This window comes from Leptosomus discolor, chromosome 16 (assembly GCF_034619465.1).
Source record: "Leptosomus discolor isolate bLepDis1 chromosome 16, bLepDis1.hap2, whole genome shotgun sequence".
NCBI classification, from domain to species: domain Eukaryota; kingdom Metazoa; phylum Chordata; class Aves; order Leptosomiformes; family Leptosomidae; genus Leptosomus; species Leptosomus discolor.
In genome coordinates, this window is record NC_141406.1 from 12,830,550 (window position 1) to 12,852,914 (window position 22,365).

Below are 22,365 nucleotides of genomic sequence, written 5' to 3' on the forward strand. Positions count from 1 at the left end.
CCCAGATTTCTCCCATCAAATGAATCTGAGGTGAAGGCTCGGGGACAGACCCCTCCTCTTGTTTCCCCACACGCCGCCCCAGATGCTTTCTGGGTTGAGTGGGTGCTGATTGCAGAAACCAATAGTGGGTGTGAAGTTGTAGTAATCTGACTTTATTAATTACTGGTTTTGCTAAGGAGGACTTTTGTTCCCCATTGTCCACGATGGAATGAACGTTTTTAATTTCTCCTCCATTTTCTCTAATTGTATAACCACCTTCTCTGCCCACAAAGAGGAGGATCAGGGCACCGGCAATTCTTGGCAGGGTTGGCCAGGCCAGGGATGATGGGCAGAGGTGTTTATCTCTCCAAGCCAACATCCCCACTCAGAGCTCCTTACATAAACACGAGGCATTGGGCTGGATCAGGAGCTGCCTGCTAAATTCACAGCTTGCCGCACGTGATGGATGCCCATCGCCCAGGGTGGGCGTGATGCTGCCTGGCATGGGCAGGGCTGTGCGTGCAGAGGGGGTGGGGGCTGTAGCTCAGGCCAGCTGTCCACTGTTCATTTGCAGAAGAAATCTGCTCTGGGTTTGGACAAGGAGGTAGTTGATGGTCTCCCATCATGCTAGTGCTGCTCCATCGGTCCTGTGTGGGACTTTCCACCGTCTCTCCCACTTCTTGTGCCTGCTCGCCACTGTTTCAAAGGAATCATTCTCAGCTTTGCCTCTCCCCCCCCCCCCTTTCCCCTGATTTTCTCACCCAGGGAGTGTCTCGGCAAATGTTAAGGCTGGCCAAGATCCCAAACAGTAGGTGTCTAGCAAAAATCAAAACAAACAGGGGAAAAAAAATAAAAAAAACCCAGACCCACAGGGCCAAGTTCAGTGGAATCGCAGCTGCTCACACCAGCGCCACGCTGGCTTCGGGCTGTCCCGCTGCCTACATGATGGCCCCCACCGGGGAGGGAGGGATCAGGACACGACAGGGCGGATGCTCCTACCCGAGCAGGAGGCACAGATCTGGAGTCTGAGGCAGGCAGGGAGGGGAGAAAACACCAGCTGAATTTCTTGGAAGCCAACCTCATGCAATGTTTCTGGCGTTGCTGAGCAGTGGCTGATGCTGGGATGGGATCTGACCTTTCAGCAACACACGCAAACAGCAATAAACACCCTCCCTGAGCCAGTGCTGACTTTCCGTGCTCCTGATGGTGCTTCTCGGTGTTGCCTTCCCCAGGTGGAGTTGCTGCTTCTCAGTGTCCCAAAGAAGACAGCAGGAGCTCAGGAGCTTCGCATGAGACCACAGGAACCAAGCGGACCTACGATATGATGGAGGGGAGGATCAGCCGGGGCTTATCGGCCCGTGATACGTTATCTGCCAGCATTGAAGGTGGGTCTGGGTGAAACCTCTCAGCCATGCTGTGTTAGTAGTGACTTGCAGAGACCCCAGTCTTGTCTCTTGTGTGCACGATCCACCTTCCCACGCCCGTGTTTTGGCAGTGATAAGCTGGTACCCTGCAGCACATCCCAACAGGACAGCGTCTGACCAGCATGGGAGAACAGGAGACACAGACTGGCTCATTTGCCCTTAGTTTCTGTCCTGGTAGACCAGTTTCAGGACTACAAAAAAGGGAAACACATTTAAGAAAACAGAGATCAAGTAATTCAGAAATTGTTGATGTTTTTCCTTGTTGTCCCAGGAGTCCCTGGTAACACTGTCGTGTATTCATTTTAAATTAACTCCTGTGTCACAACCCAGCTTTCCCGCTTGGATCTGTTCTAGGTCTCATGGGTCGAGCGATCCCTCCAGACCGACACAGTCCCCATAACCTGAAGGAGCAGCATCACATACGAGGCTCAATTACACAAGGTAAAGCCTGCAAGCAGAAGATGGCCACAGCCAGAGGTAACGTGGGGAAGTATCTCACATGCATGGCCCCTTGTTCTTGTTGTCAGGATAGGGCAGAAGGAAACAAGGTGGGACACATTGAGGTCCAGCTGCAGATCTCTGCACCCTCAGCTATGTGGTCACATTTTCAGTCTTGCTCAGCTTCTATCAACCTAAGCTCTCACCAAAGTAGAACTCTCAGTGACTCACATGAAGACAGTTTGAAACTGAAGGCAAAATGGGTCCAGAAAGTGGTGACAGAGGTGAGGTGGTCCAGCTGCATTAGGGATGTAGCTGCTCTGTGTGCTCATTGGGTGCCAGTCCCCAAGTTACATGCATTAACTAGAGACCCTCTTGAACTGAGCATCCGCACAGGGATTGGGAATCCAGTGTCTGGCTGGAGAATCACCCTCTGCATCCGTTGTCTGCTTGGGGGTTTCAGGAATACCTCGATCCTATGTGGAGGCCCATGAGGACTACCTCAGAAGAGAAGCCAAACAGCTCAAGAGGGAAAACACTCCACCGAGGGACTTATCTGATGCCTACAAGGTCAGGTCTCATGAAGGCCTTACTCCTCTGAAAATGAAACCAGGCCATGAAGGCCTGGTGGCCACAGTGAAGGAAGCGGGAAGATCAATCCATGAGATTCCCCGGGAGGAACTGAGGCGGACACCGGACATCTCTCTGACAAGACCTCTGAAGGAAGGGTCCATCACACAGGTGAGTATGGGGCAAACAGCAGATGAGATTGGTCCTACTCAGGCTGCTGTCCTTGCCCAGACCCTGGGGACCATTCCCGTTTGGCTCTTGTTCAAGGCCAGAGTCAACTCGGTGCCCTTGGCACTTGTGACAGTGCGCATAATCTTGGTCTCCTCCCTTTATGGGCAAGTGTTAAGCCAGCAAGGCCAGTAGTTAGGATGAAACATGGCATGCTGTCTCCTGTCGGGCTCCAAATATTTGGAGGGTTCCCATGACACCTTGTAGTCCTACCTCATTTCACAGTGTGTGTAGGAGAGAGGCGTGATGGGCACAGCCAGCCTTCAGCAGTGACTCATCATTATCTTGTTGGAGCACAACAAGACATGCAAGATGGGCACTCCACCCTGCCCTGCGCCCTGCGGAGCTATTATCCCTGCTTTGCCTATGGCTGTTGCCGTTTGACCAAGTAAACTGGTGTGCTGACCCGCTGAACAAGGAAGCACGAGGCCCGTTGAAACTTGGTGGGATGCGGTCGCTGCATCCCCTTCAGCTCAACACCCCTTGGATGTCCCCTCTGCTTTGTGTCCCCAGGGTACCCCACTGAAGTACGACAGTGGCTCTTCCTCCTCGAGTACCAAAAAGCATGATGTGCGGTCCATCATCGGCAGTCCCAGCAGGACTTTTCACTCTGTGCACTCACTGGACGTCATCCAAGACCCAAGGAATCTGGAGAGAGCTTACGAAGAGAGCTTGAAAAACAGGCCAAGCCCAGTGACAAATTCGGGTGGCTCCATCTCCAGAGGGGCTCCTGTGATTGTACCCGAGCCAAGCAAGCCCCACCAAAGTGCCCTCACCTACGAGGACCACCAGGCAGGGCACAGCACGGCGTTCGGCAGCCACTTGCACAGAGGGTCTCCAGTCTCCACGCGGGAGTCCACGCCGCGGCAGCACGAAGGTACTTGGCGAACCTTTTATTCGACGCTAAGATTTCTAGTGAGCCGAGTGGGCAAGCTGCACGGGAGGTGGCTGCTGACCCCACCTGCCCGAGCCATTCCCAGCAGGTGCCTGTCAAACCCGCTCTCCCCAGCACCCTGCACCCACTCTTACCCACAGCTGCGGCTGACTCACGGCGCTGGGGTGGCTGCCAGGGACGGCTGGGGCTCCGCTCCCTTCCTGGAGGTGCTCACACGGCTGCAGCGAGGGCACCCCACATCTGTGCCGGGGAGACTTGAACCGTGGCTGGTGAAGCTGGTGGTCAAAAGCGTCTTCCCTGTCCCAGCTTTGGCCCAGGGCAACCTTGTTTGTGTAGACAGGCAGGAAAGTAGTGCTTGGTGCACTGGGTCAGGGGGATCTTCACACTTTTCGCTGATCTGGTGTGCGTTTGCCTACCTGGTGTGTTTATGCCTCATCCATCACCTGGGCAACCCAAGTGCTGCACCTCCAGGAACTTCTAATCCCTTCTGAGCTGGTGGATCTGGGTAGTGTGCCTGGTCTTTGGGATCTTCTGTCTCCCCGGCCCATCTGCCTGTGCCCCCTGGCATCAGTTGTCTCCTGCCCCCAGAGCCAGACTAGGGGCTCCCAGGAAGCAAGCACGTGTCTGAGCTGGGCTCAGTGATCTGGCAAGACATGCTCAGACCCAGAGCACAAAAAGCCCTCTCGCTTCGTGGCACATTTGTGGGCAGGATCAGTGCTGAAGCCGGTCCCTAAGACACCTTGTCCCACCAAGCCTGCCAGCTACGGGTAACTGCTTCGGGGCCTTTTGCATCTCCCATCTGTAACTCCTTGTCCTAACCCGAGAGTCTTGTGATGTGGAGGCGTGCAGCACAAGACATCGCAATCTGCCAAAAAATGAGGCCAGGACGCACCTCCCCGGCGAGGTGTGGGAGATGGGGCTGTGCAGTGCAGAGCTCCTCCAAAAAGCCTCCCCCATCACTGGGCCAGCTCCAGCTCTCTGTGGTCGGTGTGTCCCACTGCTGCAGCCTTTGCTGTCTTCCCAGTTAGGTCAGTCATTTTGGGGGGAAGTCTTCAGATGTTGGCAGCTCTTTGAGATTGGCACATAGGGTGAGCACAACGCAGGGCAGGCAGCACCTGGGCAGTGGGGAGGGATCCCAAGGGGAAAAGTCAATGTTCCTGCAAAACGCCAGTGGGAAGGTGGATTTCTGCATGTCCAGAGCTCCAGGGGTTTTGGGGTGCAGAGGATCTGCAGGAGGAGTCCCCATGGTGTGGATCGGAGTTGGAAGGCGCATTTCCCCAAGTCACCTGAGCTTTTCTTCTGCCTCAGCAGTAGGTTTGGTTTATTAGCAGCCGCACCAAGATGCCAAGCTTTGTGAAGAGAGCATGGTCCTTTGCATGGCCCATGTTGCAGCACCAGTTGTTTTAAAGTTGGCAACGATGGGGCTGGATCCATCTATGTGTGCGCGAGGAGGCTGCTCCTTGCACCCTGAGCTAGGGCCGGGCAGTGTTTGGTGTGCAGTCTGGTGCAAGGGGTTTGGTCACGCTGCTTGGAGCAGCTCTGTGTCAGCCGCTGTCCCCAGTCTTCTGTTACGGACACAGGAGTTGGTGACGCTTGTCCCAGTTTGGGCGAGAAGTGCCACCGATGCCCAGCTCAGGTTGGGAGAGCCAAGAGAAGTCCCTGACATGATCCAGCCTCCCCTCCTTGTGCTGGGAAAGAGCTTATGGCTCCAGAGGGTGGCGGGTGCTCGAACACTCTGGACTGCGTTTTGTCACTGTTGCTGGGAGTTTCGCGGTCCCCAGCTCTGCCCAGCAGCGGTGACCTCCTCGTGCCGAGGAGTGCGTCAGCAAGGCTCCACTGCTGGCTGCTTGCGCGGGCCGGGATGAATTCAGACTGCCTGGCATGGATGCGCTGGGATGGAGGGATGGTTTGGGACTGGCTTCTTCTCCTGGGTGCCACCAGGGCTTGGCCTGCCTTGGCGTCACTGGCGTAACAGGGCATGGCGGTGCAGGGAGGAGGGAAAGGTCCCTTGAGTTCAGGGTAGCTGTGAGCATCCCTGGGGGACACGCTTGGCCGCAGGCATCCCTCGGGTCTGCATCTTGGCCGCGGCGCTCAGTCTCTGACTCATTTCCTTCTGCGTGCTGCAGGGAGCATCACTGCCGGGAAGCCAGTGTCCCAGGACAGAAAGATCACCCCCACATCGAGAGAGCTCACCAACTCCAAGTCTCCTCACGCCCCCGTGGCTGACCACCACCACCCCATCTCCCCGTATGAGCACCTGCTCCGTGGCGTGAGTGGGGTTGACCTGTACCGAGGACACATCCCACTGGCTTTCGACCCTGCCGCCATCCCGAGGGGAATCCAACTGGAAGCAGGTACCTTCGGCAGGGGCACAGTCTGTTTGGGATTGGTTTTTTCCTTGTTGTGCTCCAAAAGCCTGAGGTCTCCAGGGAAAGCCACTTCACATCTGCATCCTTTTCTCTCCCAGCTGCTGCTTACTACCTGCCAAGGCATCTGGCTCCGAGCCCCACGTACCCCCACCTCTACCCCCCGTACCTCATCCGGGGCTACCCCGACACGGCTGCCATGGAGAACCGACAGACCATCATCAACGACTACATCACGTCCCAGCAGATGCACCACAACGCCGCAGCCACGGCCATGGCGCAGCGGGCGGACATGCTGCGTGGCTTGTCACCCCGGGAGCCCTCCCTCGCCCTCAACTATGCAGGTCCTCCCAGCACAGCGCTGTCCAGGGGTTTGGGGGCATTATGAGAGGAGGCTGGGTGAGGCTGGCACTGCCAGCTGCAGCGCTGGGGCCAAGGGCCGAGCCAGCAGCATGGTGTCACCCAGCAGTGGAAGACAGCTGGGGGAGAACTGATGTTCTTTTTTCCATCTTTAGTTACTTGAGGCTCCTTATGTGTAGTTCTGGGTTTGGGTCATGGGAGCATTTCCCAGCCTGGCCCTGCTGGCCTTTGGAGATGAAAAGACACTCCCAGAAGGATATCTGGCTTTCTGCAAAAAGCAGAGCGTGCTGGGGAGTGCGTGGGGTGCAGCGTGGTGCTCCTACCCCCCCAAAGGCAGAGCAACGTTGGTCTCTGGCTGTTGCCGCCTGCAGCCCCCCTTGCTTAGCAGGGATAGATCTCAGCATTGTCCTCCCCGTTATTTCCAGCAGCAGGACATGCTGTGTTTGGCCACAGAAGTGTCCCCTCCCTTGACAGACGGCACCCGGGGGGTGCACTGCACCAGAGCAGCAGGACGGGTTGACCCTCCCCAGCATCACTCCCTGCTCCAGCACAGCCAAGCTGCAAAAGCTCGGTGTCGTCCTGACAGACCTCTCGCTTCTCTCCCCAGGAATCATTGACCTGTCCCAAGTGCCACATCTGCCCGTCCTCGTGCCCCCCACCCCTGGCACCTCTGCCACCACCATGGACCGCATCACCTACATCCCCGGGCCCCCCCAGACCTTCGGCAGCCGGCACAGCAGCTCCCCGCTCTCCCCAGGTAATGCTGCAGGTTGCTTTTCCCGTGGGAAGGCAGGACTCCCTTAAGGAATTCAGGGCCGTGAGCTCAGCGTAGCAGGGCAGATGGGGGGACCCCAAAATCATTCTCACTCAGGGACCAGCCCACTCACTCCCTCAAACCAGCTCCTCTGATCCTCCTTGTCAAGGGCTTCCTTGCTTTTCTCCCTTCTTCCCCAAAGTGGCAGCTGGCAAGCAGCTTTCTGGAAGGTCATACCCTGGAGATGGCGCCAGGACAGCTATTGCGTGATTTGCCTGGGTTTTGTCACACTGGTTGCACCCATCTGTCCTGCTCCAGGTGACCTTGGATGGAGCCGTTCCATATCTGCTCTGCAGACAGCAATGTCAAGAGCAGACGGTGTTCCCTGAGGGGAATCACTGTTGTCTGCAGCCCTTTCACTGCCTTTCGGTTGGGTTTCAGGAGGCCCCACGCACATGACCAAACAGTCGGGTTCGTCGGTGTCCGAGCGGGAACGGGAGCGGGAACGGGAACGAGAGAGAGAGAGGGAGCGTGAAAAATCCATCCTAGCATCCACCACAGTGGAGCATGCCCCCATCTGGAGACCAGGTAGGCTGGGGAGGAGCCTGGCACCATATCTTGGGGCCCATGCTGAGTGGAGGTAGGGTTGGGGCTGTAAAACGAAGAGCTAAAGTAGCCCTTCTTTATATTTTCCCTCAGGTACAGAGCAGTCCAGCAGCCGTTCGTCCTCACACTCTCACAGCCACCAGCACTCTCCTGTATCGCCCCGCACCCACGAGACCATCCAGCAGCGCCCCAGCGTGCTCCACAACACGAGCATGAAGATCATCTCCTCAGAGACCCCCACCCCTTCCGTCCTGCGGTATGTCCCCCCACCCCGGTTCCTGCCTGTGCCTTTGCACCGGCTGCGGTGGTTAGTTAGTGAGCATCTTATGGGACACCTCTGAGATGGAGCGAGGGTTGTTTTGGCCTTCAGTCTCAGTGGGAGCGGAATTGGGGCTTACAGGGAAGTTGTGCTGGGGAAAGGGAGATTTTGGTGCCCAATTCCTTTGCTTTTCCTGGTGGCTTTTGCTGCTACCAGGAAAGCAAGCAGGAGCATCTCTGTGCCCAAATATAGGTATCACTCCTCTTGCTGCACCTTGCCTGGTGGTGGAGTTATGAAGGTCTCTGTGACCTCCATGGGTTTTATTCTCTCCAGTCAATGCATCCAGGCCACAGCTAATACCCCGTGGGCAGTTACTGTGGTAGAGGCTCCATCTGAGCCCTCCCCACCTGCTCCAGCATGGCCCAACCCTACGCTCTGCACCCTCGGAGGGCCTCAGCCATGCAGGGCTGAACGCTGGGCCTCTGGTAACAGCACTCCCCTTTCTCCACGTGCTTGTCTCATCTTCACCTTGTCTTTGCTTGCCTTCCAGGTCCTCCTCCACCACTACCACGTCACCGATACGCTCTGCCGCCTTCCCCTCAGCCTCCACCCTGCGCTCCTCCATCAGCGCGGCAGATGGCTACGCAGCCCCGATGGACCCAGCCGTCCTGCAGAAAGAGGCATCGAGGGCACGGGAAGCCAAGGCAGAACGACCCCAGACTGACAACATCTTCACCTCAAAGCTGCCCGGTGGGGCCAACCTCGAACAGTCGCCTTCACCCATTAAAGCCATGGAGTCGAGACCTTTACCTGCCTCCGGACCTGGTTCTTCTCATCACTATAGCAGAGGACAGGGGAAAAGCCAGCAGCACCATCACCCTCTGGACCAGCAGCACGCAGCCTCGGGCCTCGAGCAGCATAGTAGAGAAAAGAGTCAAAGTAAACCCTTCTCAATGCAGGAACAGGAGCTCCGAGCACTTGGTAAGACCGCCACGACAGCAGCCAACTTCATAGATGTGATTGTCATGCACCAAATGTCTTGCAATAAGGGGCAGCGAGAAAGAGGCTCGCTGAGTAGTGACTCCACTGGTGATGGTAAGAAATTGGAGGGGAGAGGTGAGAGAGCTGTGGCCTGAAACCAATTTTATTTCATTATTTAGTTGCACATTTTGGCTATTGGCGTCATCAGCTCCCTGAGTGTGCTTGTCCCTCTGCTTCCTGATTGCTGTGTTATTCCAGACTTTTTTATTTGTGTGTGTTTTAAGGATCTTCCCTTTTACCACCCTCCTTTAGTTTTTCCCGTTGCCAAGACCTGTTTTGCAAACGTTGTTCAGTTCCTGGTATTGCTTTTTACAGACAATAGCAATTTGCTAATTCTGATTTCCCCATCATTAGAAATTCCCAGGCAGTCTGTAAGGAACAGTTGTGGGTAATAAATCAAACGAGTGAAGTGGAAAACTGGGAGTGTGAGCAGGACAGGGCTGCTGGCCATCAGACACGCAGCTCCCTGCTCATGGTTGTACCACTGAGCGTGCAGGATCTCAGAGGGCTTTGTGGGCTGCTGCGTGATGCAGGTTGGACGGGGTCCCGTCGCGTGGGGTGACCTCACTCAGGGTCCTGGTGCTGGATGCTGCCCAAGAGGGCAACATGGACATGGCTGTCTAGGGATCGCTCAGCCCAGCCGTGCTCAGCAGCCGTTTCCAGAGCAGACTGCAAGAACCGCCCGACAGCAATCTTGTGTAGGACACAAAAGCGCTGGGGTAAGTTTCTCCAGAAGAAAGTGCAGAGAGGGAGCTGAATTCAAGGCCTGGGTGATTCTTGATGGGAGCAGTCTTAACCCAGAGCACTCATCCAGGCTCCCACCAGCACACAGAAGCAACAGGCAGAGCGTGGGGATTTGATGGGACCCCATCTTCCAGTTGAAGCATCTGCCTTGGCCGTCAGCACTGGGGGTTGCTACCCAGCTCCCTGTCCTGTAACCCAAGGGTGGAAAGAACGTGGCAGCATGGCCAGGGAGGAGAGCTGCTCTCACTAGCACATCCTGACCCACCCATCCCACCACGTGGTTATGTCTGGTCCCAGCCTCTTCTAGCAGCGTGCTCCAGGACCAAGGATGTGCCTCTGGCCATGGCGCACTGCCTGGTTGAGCTTTTCCTCCGCCTTTTTCCCTGGCACCAGTGTTGCCTCCAGCTGAGTGCTGTCGTGCTGAGGAGGAGAGGGGTGGCTTTTCTGTGGTCGTGAGCTTACCAAAGGGAGCTGGTGTTCCCCAGGACATACCTGTTGGATAGGGGTCTTCCCAGAGCCGGATATTTCACTGGGTGGATCTGAAGTGTGGTCCCTTTGGCGCTGGCATGCGAGTGGTGCGTGGGATGATGGAGGACGCTACATCCCCATCGCCAGGACAGGGAGGTTCTTCGTCCTCCCCTCCCTGTGCCCCAGGTACGTGCAAGGTCAGTGTGTCCGTGCCTGGGCACCGCGGACCCGCCAGCCGTGCTGTGGGTTGCCTGCCAGATTTGCCTGCAGAGGGCAGCTTCTAGGAATTGAGCATAAGGAGGGTAAAGGTCTGTGGAGGCAAAAGTTGTGAGCGTTTCCAAACGTGCTTAGCTGGCGAGAGGCAGCATAGGCCTCCTCCAGGACTCCTCCATCATCCATCTGTGGTCTGTGGAAGCTTAACCCATCCGTGCCTCAGTTTCCCCTCTCTGTTGAAGGGTGACGGTGGTCCTTCATTCCAGCTCTGCCTGTTTTGACACAGTTTGAGTCTGGGCAAAGGTCTTAAAAGGCGGAGAATGGTCAAGAAGCCTTTTTGCCCCTGAGGCGTGTGTCTTAGGAGCAGGATCTGGAGTCTGCAGGGCCTCACGCCCAGTTTTCAAGTCCCTGCTCTTGGCCATGCTGGGCTTAGGGCTTTTCTTTGTAAAGCACTTGGAGACCTCTTGTGCAGCCACCTTCAGTCCTGCAGAGCGTTGCTTTCCCTCCTGACATAGCGAGGGTTTTTATGTTTCTGTTTCAGTAGATGGGGGAAAGCAGGGGAATAAGTTGTGAATCCACAGGGGTTGAATTTGGTTCCCGACTTGTGCTGTCACTGCAAGCTGCTGAGTGTCCAGCTCTGCAGGAATGAGACATCACCTCTTTACTGGAGCCATCACCACAACTGGACATCAGAGGTGGCTCTGGGGGTCCCTGCAATGTGACCTGCCAGGTCTTCCCTCATCTCTTCCCCCCCCCCCCGCCCCCCGTTGCTGAACATGTGATTCTGCGCTCAAGCGATGGTTGCCACAGCACTAGGTAAAAGCCAGGTGAGCTCCTGGTTTTAACTCCCTTCTCCCGTTTCCCCAGGCTTTCATGGAGGCTACAGCCCTGAGCGGATGGAAGCAGTGAGTCCTGTGAGCTCACCCAGCCTGTCCCATGAGAAAGGGGCCAAGCTGCTGCAGGATGCAGAGAAGGGGCATGGGGAGCATGACCTGAGGCAGAAACAGCAAGGTGAGGGCAGGGGTTGGCGGTGCCAGCCAGCACAGGAGGGCCCAAGCTGGCCTGGGGGGGCTTTGTCAGCCAGTTCTTGCTTGCCGTTCCCCAGTGCCATGCTGGGATGGCATTTGAGGAAGACGTCGTCTCACACCTGCTCTCTTTATGCCCCCCCAGGCTCGCTGAAGGCCTCGGCTCCCGAAGCAGCCCACCTGCAGCACCTCCGGCAGCCCGACGGCCCCCAGCCCCAGTGCCAGCCCCTGCAGTCCAGCCAGAGCATCAAGGGCATGAATCAGCGGGTGGTCACGCTGGCCCAGCACATCAGTGTAATTAACGTCATTCCTGCCTTCCCGCTGGGGCTCTGGGGAGGAAGGAAGAGCTGACATGAAACATGTCTGGTGGGGAAGGGCTGGGAGTGATGCTAGAGACCTCAGCACCTCTGGTTGGAGGCTGGAGAGAGCAGGGTGCATCAGGCGTGTTCAGTCGGGCTGTTTGCATCCCCCACAAGCCCATCACGAGAGCTGCTGCAGGCAGGAGGCAGAAGTTACATCCCCACAGGGACAAACCAGCCTAATTCCCTCCTGGTTGCCCTGCCTTACTTGAGCCCAGCAAAGCAAAAGGTAGAAACCAACTCTGTTTCTGACGTGGGGGTTTCTTCTTCTAGGAGGTCATCACGCAGGACTACACACGCCATCACCCACAGCAGCTCAACTCCCACATCCAGACCCCAGTGTACTCCTTCCCCGGGGCTGCGTGCCCCGTGCTGGACCTGCGCCGCACCCCCAGCGAGGCGTATCTGCAGCAGCAGGAGCACGCGGCAGCCTCCAGGATCTCGCCGCAGAACGAAGGCGGCAAAAGGTGAGGACAGAGAGTCCAACCAGAGCTGGCGCAGGTGGGTTTCTGCCCACCCGCTGTGCCAGTCCGAGTTCAGATGGACCAGGGCTACCCAGGGTGAGGAGCTGGGTGGGTGGTCTTGGCTACCTGACACCCCTGTAAGGGTGTACATAGGACAGGCTGGCATTTGGCCTTGCTCAATTTATGCTCCCCAGCTTGGTACTTAGATGGATTGCTTGCTTACACAGCCCAAAGTGTAAAGCTGCTTTCTGATCTGGGCATTCTTCTGCTGTGGTGGTGCCTCTTGCTACCCCTGTTGTCCTTGGGATGCTCTCTAGAGTCCATGCATGATCCCCTTCCCCATCTGGCCGGTGTCACAGAATAGTTAAGGTGGGAAGGGACCTCTTGAGATCATGACCCTCTCAAGCAGGGTCAGCTGGAGCAGGTTGTCCCATGTCATGGCCACTTGGGTTTTGAATACCTCCACTGATGGAGACTTCTCTGGCCAACCTGTACTGGCATTCAAGCACCCTCACAGTAAAAAAGTGTTTTCTTGTGTGGGGATGGAGTTTCGTGTGCTTTGGTTTGTGCCCATTGTCTCTTGTCCTGTCAGTGTCCTCAGTCCCTGGCAGGTCATGGTGCAGTGACCTTTCAGACCACAGATGGTTCCAGAAAACCCAAAGCAAGGTGTTTTCCGTTGGTTCAGAGTCATTTTTGTCTTCATCTTTCTCAATGAATCAGAAGCTTGTTAGACATATGTGCCCTGTCAGCTGCAACTAGCCATTTCAGGCACCACCTGTATTTCTTTCAAAGTCACTTTCGAATCCTTTTGCTGATACCAGCACAAGGCAGGTCTGGTTGCTCTTGTATGGAATTAAAGAAGGGGAAGTGTGAGAACAGGATCTGTCCTCCCACCCAAACACCAACAGAGACACAGATGCATCCAGGAAAGAGCGGCGTCTCCAAACTGGTGGTTCATTGTCAGTAAATGTGATTATTCCCAGCTTTGCCTGGTCCTAGAGTTGGCTTTATAACATCAGGGGAGAGAGCCCAGCCCTGGCCACCCAGTGATGAAAAAAACTGGGGCGGGAGGGAGAAAGAGAAACCACAGAAAGAACAAAGACGTAAATTCCCAGAACTTGCCGTGAGGAATTCCTCGCGGACTTGAGCCTGGCTGTCTCCCAGGCGCTGGCCACGGGAAGGCATCAGGGGGCTGCGTTGGTCCTTTCCAGGCTGCCCCAGTGCCGGACTCATGGCCCCCAGCCAGCGAGCCCCTGCATGGCCCCGGACCAGGTGGATGGGAGGTGGCGAGTGCTGCCCTCCACTGTGTTCACAGATAGGATGGAGAATCAAAAGCCGTGTCCCCAAAGGGTTAACATCGCAGCCCTCCGCGGGGATTGTGTCCCTGCCAGCCAGGGACACTTGGGCTGAGCCAGCAAGTCCCAGGACTGGTCCCGAAGTCCCTCCTGGGCCGCTGTATTTGGGGCGGCTGCCTGCTGGCCTGCTGCCTGGAAATCTGGGCCGCGTCTCGGCTCAGTCCTGCTCTGCACGCCTGCGGCGCAGGAAAGTGCCCAAGCTGCGCTCTTCCTCCGGCTTGCGTTAAAAGGCGCCGTAAGCCCACAGGGGTGTGGAAGGTTTGGCTTTCTTCCCTTGCTGTAGGAAAGCTATTTTAGTCCTTCTCCCCCTCCCGACCCCGAGCTGCTGTGCAGAAACAGAGGATGTTGCAATAAACTGATCGCATCTCCCCATCACAGGTCCCCGGAGCAGAGCAAAGCCTCGGCCGGGAGCGGGTCGGACAACTGTATCGAGCCGGTCTCTCCACCAGACGGCGTGGGAGAATCGGAGCACGCCAAGAGTGCCACGTACCCGATCCTGTACCGCGAGGGCGAGCAGATAGACCAGAGGTAACACCGAGGGAGGGGATGGTGGAGACAGCATGGCGATGTTCCCCGCCGTCCCCATGCTCGCCCTGGCCCAGGCTGCTGTTCTTGCAGCCAGAAGCAATGTCCCACCCCAGGTTGCTGTCTGTTTGCGGGGGCTTTTCAACACCATGGGGTGCATTTACCGTAGTGATAGGAAGAAAGGTTGGAGATCCCCAATATCTCCTGGAATCACAGAATGGTTTGAGTTGGAAGGGACCTTCAAGATCACCCAGTTCCAACCCCCTGCCATGGGCAGGGACATCTTCCACTAGACCAGGTTGCTCTGAGCCCCATCCAACCTGGCCTTGAGCACTGCCAGGGAGGGGGCAGCCACAGCTTCTCTGGGCAACCTGTGCCAGTGCCTCACCACCCTCACAGGGAAGAATTTTTTTCCTCATGTCTAATCTAAATCCACCCTCTTTCAGTTTGAAACCGTTAAATGTCAGAGCCTCTGGGCTGATTCTGGGAAGTTACAGTAAGGGAAGAGTCTCTCTAGGTAGGACGTCGTGAACTGGACATTGCAGAGGTTTCTGATGGTCTTTTGCTTTGCAGGATGGGGTCCAAGTCCCCAGGAAACAACACTCAGCCTCCAGCTTTCTTCAGCAAGCTGACTGAGAGCAACTCTGCCATGGTGAAGTCCAAGAAACAGGAGATCATCAAGAAGCTCAGCACGACCAACAAAAATGAGACGGAGTACAGTAAGGACATGTGGGGAGGCGAATGCGGGACACCAGGGGTAAAAAAGCCTTGAGGAGACATGGAGCAAAGGAGATTTGGGAATGCATGCTGCCGTCAAGGGCTGGGAGCTTCCAGCCAGCTCTCTGCATCGCGCCATGGTTTGTTCGGAAGTGCAAGGTCCAAATGCTTCCTGGGATGAGCCGTGCTGGTGCCAGCAGTGGCTGTGTGCGTCTGGGGAGGCGATGGGAGGCTTCCCAGCCCCGCGTCTCCTTGCTCTGGGGCTGTCAATCCCATCCATGCCAGATAACCTCAATAGGAAGGAAATAATGAGCTAAGCATGAGGAGACTTAAGAATGATTGATATTTTAATGAATGGCCAGCCAAGCTGAATCCTTCCTCCTTGAGATGCATCTCCTCACAACGTTACTTTAAGCCCTACATCAATATTGGTGTAGCTCTGTAAAACTAACCAGGCTGGCTTATATTAGAAATTCAGCCCGTTCATTCATTAACCGCTAATAGAGTAGATAGGATCATAATTTAATTTAGCCCAGCATTATACAGTCAATACTAATTCAATTTGAATCCATCTTACAACAGCTGCATTGGATAAGAGGGACCAAGCTGTCTCGTCTCCTGGATGATGTTACCATGAGCCAACAGTATTGTTATGCCCCTTTGGGGACATGTGGCTAAACGCCATGACCTTCCACACTTTTCCTTATCAAGGGAAAATATATGGAAATAGGAAACGCTTCTTATTTGATGAGAATTTCTGTTATTCTAAGGAAAGCGATATCCAAGTCAAACAGCTCAGCTAAGAGGGAAAATATTGATTTAACATTTCTTCTCCTCCTCCTCGCCCTCCCCCCTGCCCAGACCTGCTCCCTGGATGTGGGGATTTGAGCCTTTGGAAATCCCGTAGGCAGCTGAGAGGGTTTGACTTCACAGAGCTTGTAATCCGAAGGGCTGGAGGGAGGGAGGGCAGCACTGAGCACAAAGACATCGCCCTGGCTCTCTGGGCTCTGCTTTTCTGCCCTTTCCCGGCTGGCGAAGCATGCCCGCTGTGGATCTCCCACAGGCAATTACTCCTGGTCCCAGCCAGCACCCGCAGACCCACCCCAGCGCCTGGGGAAGGTGGGCTGCTGTCAGGCTGGGTGCCGTGACAGGGACACCGGGATCCTGTCGTGACTGGCGCAGCAGGTCCCTCCCTGTCAGCAGCCTGCATGTGCTGCTCTCCGTACTGAAGAGCTTCTTTGTTTTTCTCCAGATGTTGGGCAGCCTGGGACAGAGATTTTCAATATGCCGGCGATTACCGGAGCAGGTAACTCTCCCGTGTACCTGTACCATACCTCATTTCCTACAGGCTCACAGCCACGGACAGCAGGAGACTCGGTAGATTTAGGCATCTCCTTTTTTCCTGTTGCCATAAGACCAAGTGTAACAGTTGCTGGGAGGCTGAAGCCTTGGGACACACCGTAACTCCCTGCTCTTGGGTTGGAGACAGCGCGGTGTAATTCCTCAGAAAGCCCGGCAGAGTTTGAGGAGAGGTTTAAAAGTCAAGCAAGGGTTGGCCTTCTGATGCCAGCAGAGGGTTAAACCATAGCAAGGTGGACCTCACGCTCAGGAGAGAGCACCCTGCTCTTTGTGGGACATTGCGGTCACCCCTGGGTGGGTAGGAGGGCAGCAGCAAAGCAAATGTGTGGGTGGGAAGCAGGCTCTGTGCCACCACGGGCTGGGCAGGCTGCAGGAGCCGGTTGCAAAAGCAAACTGGGGTGAGAGCAGCGCCCCGTAGCCTGTGAGTGCTGGGCAAACTGGCGCTGGCTGCGGACCGAGAGGAGGCGTTATGTGGGAGATGGAGGGGTGCTTGGGCACAGGGATGCTGGCAGCGTGCTCAAGTCTTCCAGGTGCTTAAAGCGTGGGTTGACTCCGGTTTCTCAGGAGCTGGGAGGAAACGTTCAGCTGGTGGCCGGGTCCAGCCACGGCGATGCAGCCGGTGCCGGGCGGACGGGCTTTGCGGGCAGGACGGCTCCGACCTCCGCTGCTGTGCAGAGGGGGGAGCTCCCGGCGGGTGGAGGGTTTCAGGCTGATCTCCTGGTTCTGGAGGAACAGTTTTGGTGGTGGTATCTGAGCGCTGCTGCAGGCAGCCGTGGGGGGCTTCAGCGAGTCCCCAGCCCTAACCAGCATTAACCTGCCGGCCTGCCTAACGGGGGTTCGCTGGCTAACACCTGGGACTGTACCCCAGAGAGCCCACTTGCTCTCAGGGAGAAAGGGTGCTGGGAGGGGCTCAGGATGGTCCCCCAGACACCCATGGAGATGTATTTGCTGTTCTGAGGACCACCACGCAGGAGCTGAAATGGTGGCTTAGGAGCTTCCCCAGAGGCACTGCCCCCTCCTGAGCTGTGCTGGGCCCACAGCTTTCAGCCCAGCTGGGAAAGGAGGAGAAGGAGCAGCTTAAGGAAGGGATTTTGGCAAAGAGGGGTGGAAAGCAGCCACACGGAGTCGGGTGGCCAGCGTGGGCTTCCCCGGCGCAGGACAGAGGCCAGCCCGAGGGAGAAAGGCGGCGTGAAGGCTGTCGAGCTGTTACCACCTGCTGCAGGAATGTCCAGGTGGGCTCGCGAATGAATGAAACAAATCCCCGTTGAGGAGTATTAATTGATAGTTAATTGATTAAGTATTCATGCTCTCCTGCAGCAGGAATGCCTTCAGGTTGTTAGTTTTAAGTAGGAGGAACGGCAGCTTTCCCACAACCAAGGGAAGGAGGTGCTGTGGGCCAGGACTGTGCGCAGCGGGAGGGCCAGGCACAGCAGCCAGCGGCGTAGGACCACTCGCCGGTGCGAACGTGTTTGGGAGAAGGAGCCGGCTCGCATCGGAAGCCGGGATGAGAGGGTGCAGCCGGCTGGGACCCGAGGGTCCATGGCAGATAGGATTTGGAGGGGTGAGGCCCAACCTCTTGAGAGCATCCCCTGGTTAAAGGCACTCCTGCTGTGCTGGAGGGAGGCGTGAAGGCAGAGCGTAGGGAGCTGAGGGCCAGGGTCTGGCCAGAGGGGATTAGGAGAGACCCTGCCCCTTTACAGCAAGCCAAGCAAACCCGGGATCCATCCCTTTCCAAATGGAGGGGCAGCGATCCCAGCACGAACATCCCTGGGATGGTGACGGGGGCGGGGGGGGGGGGCAGGGCGGGCTGCCAGTGGGGCTTCCCTCGCCGGCCTGCTGTTTTTGTGTCTGTATTTTGCCCTTGCTTTGTCCCCTGTAACCGCCACATTGGGAATGACGGTGGCGTGGCTGAGCCTAGTGCCCTCTGGTCCCTGTGCGGTGCTGCACCATAACTGCATGGCTTGAGACTCACAACCACGCGGACACACCACTTCGCCTCTGCATCCTGTCCCGTAGCCGCGGCTCAGCCCGGGAGGGGGCCCTGGTCCCCAGTAGGCACCCAGCCTGGGGTGGGCGAGAAAGGGAGCGGGCTGGGGCGATGGGCAGGGGGCTTGCAAGGAGCGCGAGGAGGGACAAAGGGACTCTCCCCTCTCCCCAGCGTAGCCCGACCCCACGCTGGCAGCTCCGCAGGCTGCGTGCCCTTGTCCGGGGGCTGCCTGCTCTCATGCCAGGGCCAAATCCAGGCACCTCTTTCCAATCAAGTGGTTTTGTGGGTGCCCCCTCTTTCTTCCCTGATTTTTCCTGCGTGGGAAGCTGCCCCGGCCTCCAAATTCCTGGCACACCACCTTTTGATCTGTGTGTGCATCCGTGTGGACCCCACATCCCGGTGACTCTCCTCCTGCCCCCATGCCAAGCCTGGCTGGGTTGGGAGCACAGCACCCCCTTCTTGCGGTCGCTCCGCAGGGCTCAGCGACAACCCCTTACCCCCCCCCCCATCCTCCAAGCCCGTGACCCCAGGGAACCCTGCCTGCCTGCAGCACCCCAGAAACCCAAACCCCACAGTAAGTCCCATCCCGTCCCACCGCCAGCCCCTGCCGAGCCCTGGGGCGGGATGGAGCGGGGAGGAGGATGGGTGCATTGCAGCGCTTTAAAGAACAAGATGACAAAGTTTGTTGCTTTGCGAGAATGTGCTGACTGTTTGTTTCTTCCCTTCTCCCTTGTCTCCTTTCTCCCCTTTCCCCGTCCCCCCCATCTTTCTTCTCATTTGGCTCCCCCCCCATCTCCCATCCCCTCTCTCCTCCCCCTCCCGTATCTCCCAGGGCTAATCAGTTGTAGGAGCCAGTCGGTCCAAGAGAATTCCAGTACCAACATGGGGTTGGAGGCAATAATTAGGAAAGCCCTAATGGGTAAATATGACGAGCAGTGGGAAGAGCGCTCACCTCTCAGTGCCAATGCTTTTAACTCTCTGAATGCCAGTGCAAGCCTGCCCGCTGCTATGCCCATAACTCCTGCTGATGGACGAAACGAGGACGTGCGCTCCTTGCCAGGTCTGCAGCCCTCTCCACCTTCGCTCTCTCTGTGTTATTAATTCTCAGCCTTTATATTTCCCCTTTCGTGGGTGGATTTATCGCCCCCTCCCCCCATTTTTGTTCATTTTGGTTTTCTTTTTTCCCCTCCCTCCCTCCCCCAGCTTCAAGCTTTGTGAATCCGCTGATTAATCCTGGTCTTGTTTGATGTTAATTGAATAGTCTCAGAAGGTGCTGTTGCTTTCTCTAAACCACTGACTGTGCTCCTTTCCCCGTTTGTTGGTTTTTAATATCTCCTTTCCTTTTTTTTTTTTTTTTTTTTTACACAATGGGAAGGTTTATTGGGGCAGGGGGGAACCCACACCCAAAAGACCGAAGCCGTAAATTTAAATAGCCACCCCAAACTGTCTGTAAACCCTGAGCAGGATCTCTGCTCCCAAAATAGGAGAAGGAACTGAGAAGGGCCGGCATGGGGGAGAGCTTAAGGGAGCTAAACTGATAGATGGGGGATGACTTCAGAGAGCAGGGCTGGGGGTGAGCTGCCCCGTGGGCCCCAGCAGGGCTTGCAAAGCTGGGTGCTGCGGCAAAGTCTGCCCAGCATTGGGGGAAGCTCGAGCAGAGCCAGGAGGGTTGTTCTTCAGATCCCCAGTTAAGGAAGAGAGGAGGGGGACCAGGGATGGCTGGGGGAGAGCGTTTGTCCCCCAGATGCCTGCAAAGGGCAGATTGCCTCATGGAAGTGCCCTGTGCAGAGCACAGCAGCCGCTGTCGGGGGTCACCCTTGGCAATCTGGGAGCACAGCCCCCGAAGCTGAGGAGCAGGGTCCTGGGGGCACACATGCTCCTTCCTCTGGGTCGACTCGGACCGGGCGCTCTTCAGCCTCTTGCAGAAAAGCTTTTCTGGCTCCTGCATGAAACCAGCAGCTTCTTCCAGCCACATTTTCCTATGCCTGGCAGAGGCTGCCCAGGCAGGCAGGGTGGGATGCAGAGCCCGTCCATCCCTCCCCCTTTGGGAGCTCCCCCCAGTTTAGCCAGGCCAACCTACCCGGCAGAGACCGTTTTGGCTTTGAACCTTTTTAAACATCACCAGGGGTTTTGCTGTAAGAACAGATTAAAGACCATCCTGGCCATGTAGACCATGGGAATGGGGAATGTGGGGGCTCAGGCACCCACGTAGCTCCCTGGGGGTCCCTGCCAACCAGCTGCACAGCAGCACACGGCGCCCCTGTGCCACGACCCCTGTTTGTGGGCTGAGCCGTGAGCCAGCTCGGCAGCAGACCCTGCAGAGAAACAGCCCGGCCAAAGCCGCGTGGCTGCTCCTGCCCTGGATCTGCTCCACGGGACGAATCACAACATCAGCCCACAAAGCGGAGAGCAGCGCAGGAGGGGACAGAAATGTCCTCGAGCCGCTGTGGCCCCCCACCCTGCTGCAGAGAGCTCGCCCCATTGCCTTTCCCCGCCGTGGTGCCAGCAGCCCCTGGGGTTACCTTTTCTCCTGCCACGAGCTGATTTTGCAAGCTCTTAAAAGGGAAGCGCTGGGTACGCGCACCCCCTCCTTAAACACACACACCCCCCCCCCAACCCCCATCGCGATGAGCCGGGTGACGAGCGAAGCGCTTCTCTTTGCAGGAGGAGGGGGGAAGCCAAAGATCGCCGCCAGACCCAACAGCCGCAAGGCCAAGTCCCCGGCGCCGGGTCTGTCCTCGGGCGAGCGGCCGCCCTCCGTCTCCTCGGTGCACTCGGAGGGGGACTGCAACCGGAGGACGCCCCTCACCAACCGTGTCTGGGAGGACAGGCCGTCGTCCGCAGGTAGGGCTCAGGGGGGAACGCGTGTCCCCAAAGCGGCCCTGCCACCCTCGCAGGGGGGCTGCGATGGGGCAGCCACCCCCCGCCCCGGTGCCCGGCGTTGACTCTCTGCTTCCTCCTCCCCGCGCAGGTTCGACGCCGTTCCCCTACAACCCGCTCACCATGCGGCTCCCCAGTGGGGTGGTGACGGCAGCCCCCGCCGCCCCCCTGCCGCAAGGGACCCCCAGCAGCCAGCACCACGCCTGGGACGAGGAGCCCAAGCCCCTGCTCTGCTCCCAGTACGAAACCCTTTCGGACAGTGAATGAAGCGAGCCAGGGGCAGGGAGACGGCGACCAAACCCAGGGCGCGGGGAGCGAGTGGGACGCCCGGGGCGAGCGCCCACTGCCCCAGCCCCGCCGGCTCTCACGAGCGAAGATGCAGGAGCAGAGCTGGTTTATTTTTTTCCTTTTCCTTTCTTTTTCTTTTTTTCTTTTCGTTCCCCTCCCAACCAGCCAATTTGGGGGGGATGGGGGATTTTTTTCTTTCTCAACATCTGGAAATTTCTGCATCCTCTTCGGTCTGAAAAAAAGAAAAAAGCCTTAACGAGACAAAACCCAAGGAACCCATCTTCGATCTTGGCAGCCTTGCTGGGCAGTGACCCCCGCGCTCGAGAGGGACCGTGAGCGGCCGCCTGCCCGACGCGTGTCCGTCCCGGGGCCGTGCGCGCTCGGACGCTCTTGTCGGCTCCCGCGGAGTCGAGCGAGGGGCTGCGGGATGCTCCCCCGCATCCTGGCCGTGGGGCTGAGCCACAGGAATGCAAAAACCTTGAGCAGGTTAAAGAAAAAAAAAAAAAAAGTTTGAGAAGTGAAATAGGATGGAACCGCCCCGGTTTGGTTCCCCCCAGCTGATCAAAGGGCTGGTAGCCCGTCATACCCACGTGCAAGATGTATCGGCCCCCGAGCGGTCTCAACACGCTTCAGCCGTGGCTGGGATGAGCGGGCAGGGGAGGGAGTGAAGAGCTATTTCTTTAAAAAAAAAAAAAAAAAACACAAAAAAACCACAAAAAAAATCCTGGTCCCTTCGGTGGAAGCGATCCCGGGCTTAATTCAGAGCGGGCAGGGATGTCCCCAGGCTGGCTCGCACGCTGCCCACGGAGGGGCTCGGTTGCTTTAAGTGCATTGTTTTCTGAATGGTGAGAAAAGGCAATTGTAAATTGTATTGGTCTACAGGGTATATTTTTGATACCTTCAGTGAATTATGTCAATATTTTACGCAAGGAAGGACTTAAACAAAACACAGTATTACATGCTGTAAAAGAGGTTCTGTTCTTACGTGCAGGCTTTGGTGCGTTTGTCCATTGTGTGGAAGGGTTTAAAAGAGAAGGTAACGGTGATCCATCAAAGTTATC

General features: G+C 56.9%; 1 protein-coding gene across 4 annotated transcripts in view; it reads left to right on the top strand.

Annotated features, from left to right (window-relative positions):
• Nucleotides 1-21,283, top strand: part of NCOR2 (nuclear receptor corepressor 2) — a 177,893-nt gene extending 156,610 nt beyond the window's left edge. For all 4 annotated transcript variants that reach the window (XM_086474356.1, XM_086474359.1, XM_086474357.1 and 1 more), the window contains 19 exons: nucleotides 1,212-1,364; nucleotides 1,758-1,844; nucleotides 2,305-2,582; nucleotides 3,153-3,516; nucleotides 5,661-5,888; nucleotides 6,002-6,244; nucleotides 6,868-7,017; nucleotides 7,456-7,602; nucleotides 7,714-7,876; nucleotides 8,430-8,860; nucleotides 11,213-11,356; nucleotides 11,516-11,664; nucleotides 12,003-12,196; nucleotides 13,927-14,076; nucleotides 14,647-14,792; nucleotides 16,043-16,096; nucleotides 18,969-19,196; nucleotides 20,801-20,980; nucleotides 21,108-21,283. In XM_086474356.1, coding sequence (XP_086330482.1) covers nucleotides 1,212-1,364; nucleotides 1,758-1,844; nucleotides 2,305-2,582; nucleotides 3,153-3,516; nucleotides 5,661-5,888; nucleotides 6,002-6,244; nucleotides 6,868-7,017; nucleotides 7,456-7,602; nucleotides 7,714-7,876; nucleotides 8,430-8,860; nucleotides 11,213-11,356; nucleotides 11,516-11,664; nucleotides 12,003-12,196; nucleotides 13,927-14,076; nucleotides 14,647-14,792; nucleotides 16,043-16,096; nucleotides 18,969-19,196; nucleotides 20,801-20,980; nucleotides 21,108-21,283 — 3,665 coding nt within the window. The remainder of the gene's footprint in view (nucleotides 1-1,211; nucleotides 1,365-1,757; nucleotides 1,845-2,304; nucleotides 2,583-3,152; nucleotides 3,517-5,660; nucleotides 5,889-6,001; nucleotides 6,245-6,867; nucleotides 7,018-7,455; nucleotides 7,603-7,713; nucleotides 7,877-8,429; nucleotides 8,861-11,212; nucleotides 11,357-11,515; nucleotides 11,665-12,002; nucleotides 12,197-13,926; nucleotides 14,077-14,646; nucleotides 14,793-16,042; nucleotides 16,097-18,968; nucleotides 19,197-20,800; nucleotides 20,981-21,107) is intronic.
• The last annotated feature ends 1,082 nt before the right edge of the window (nucleotides 21,284-22,365 follow it).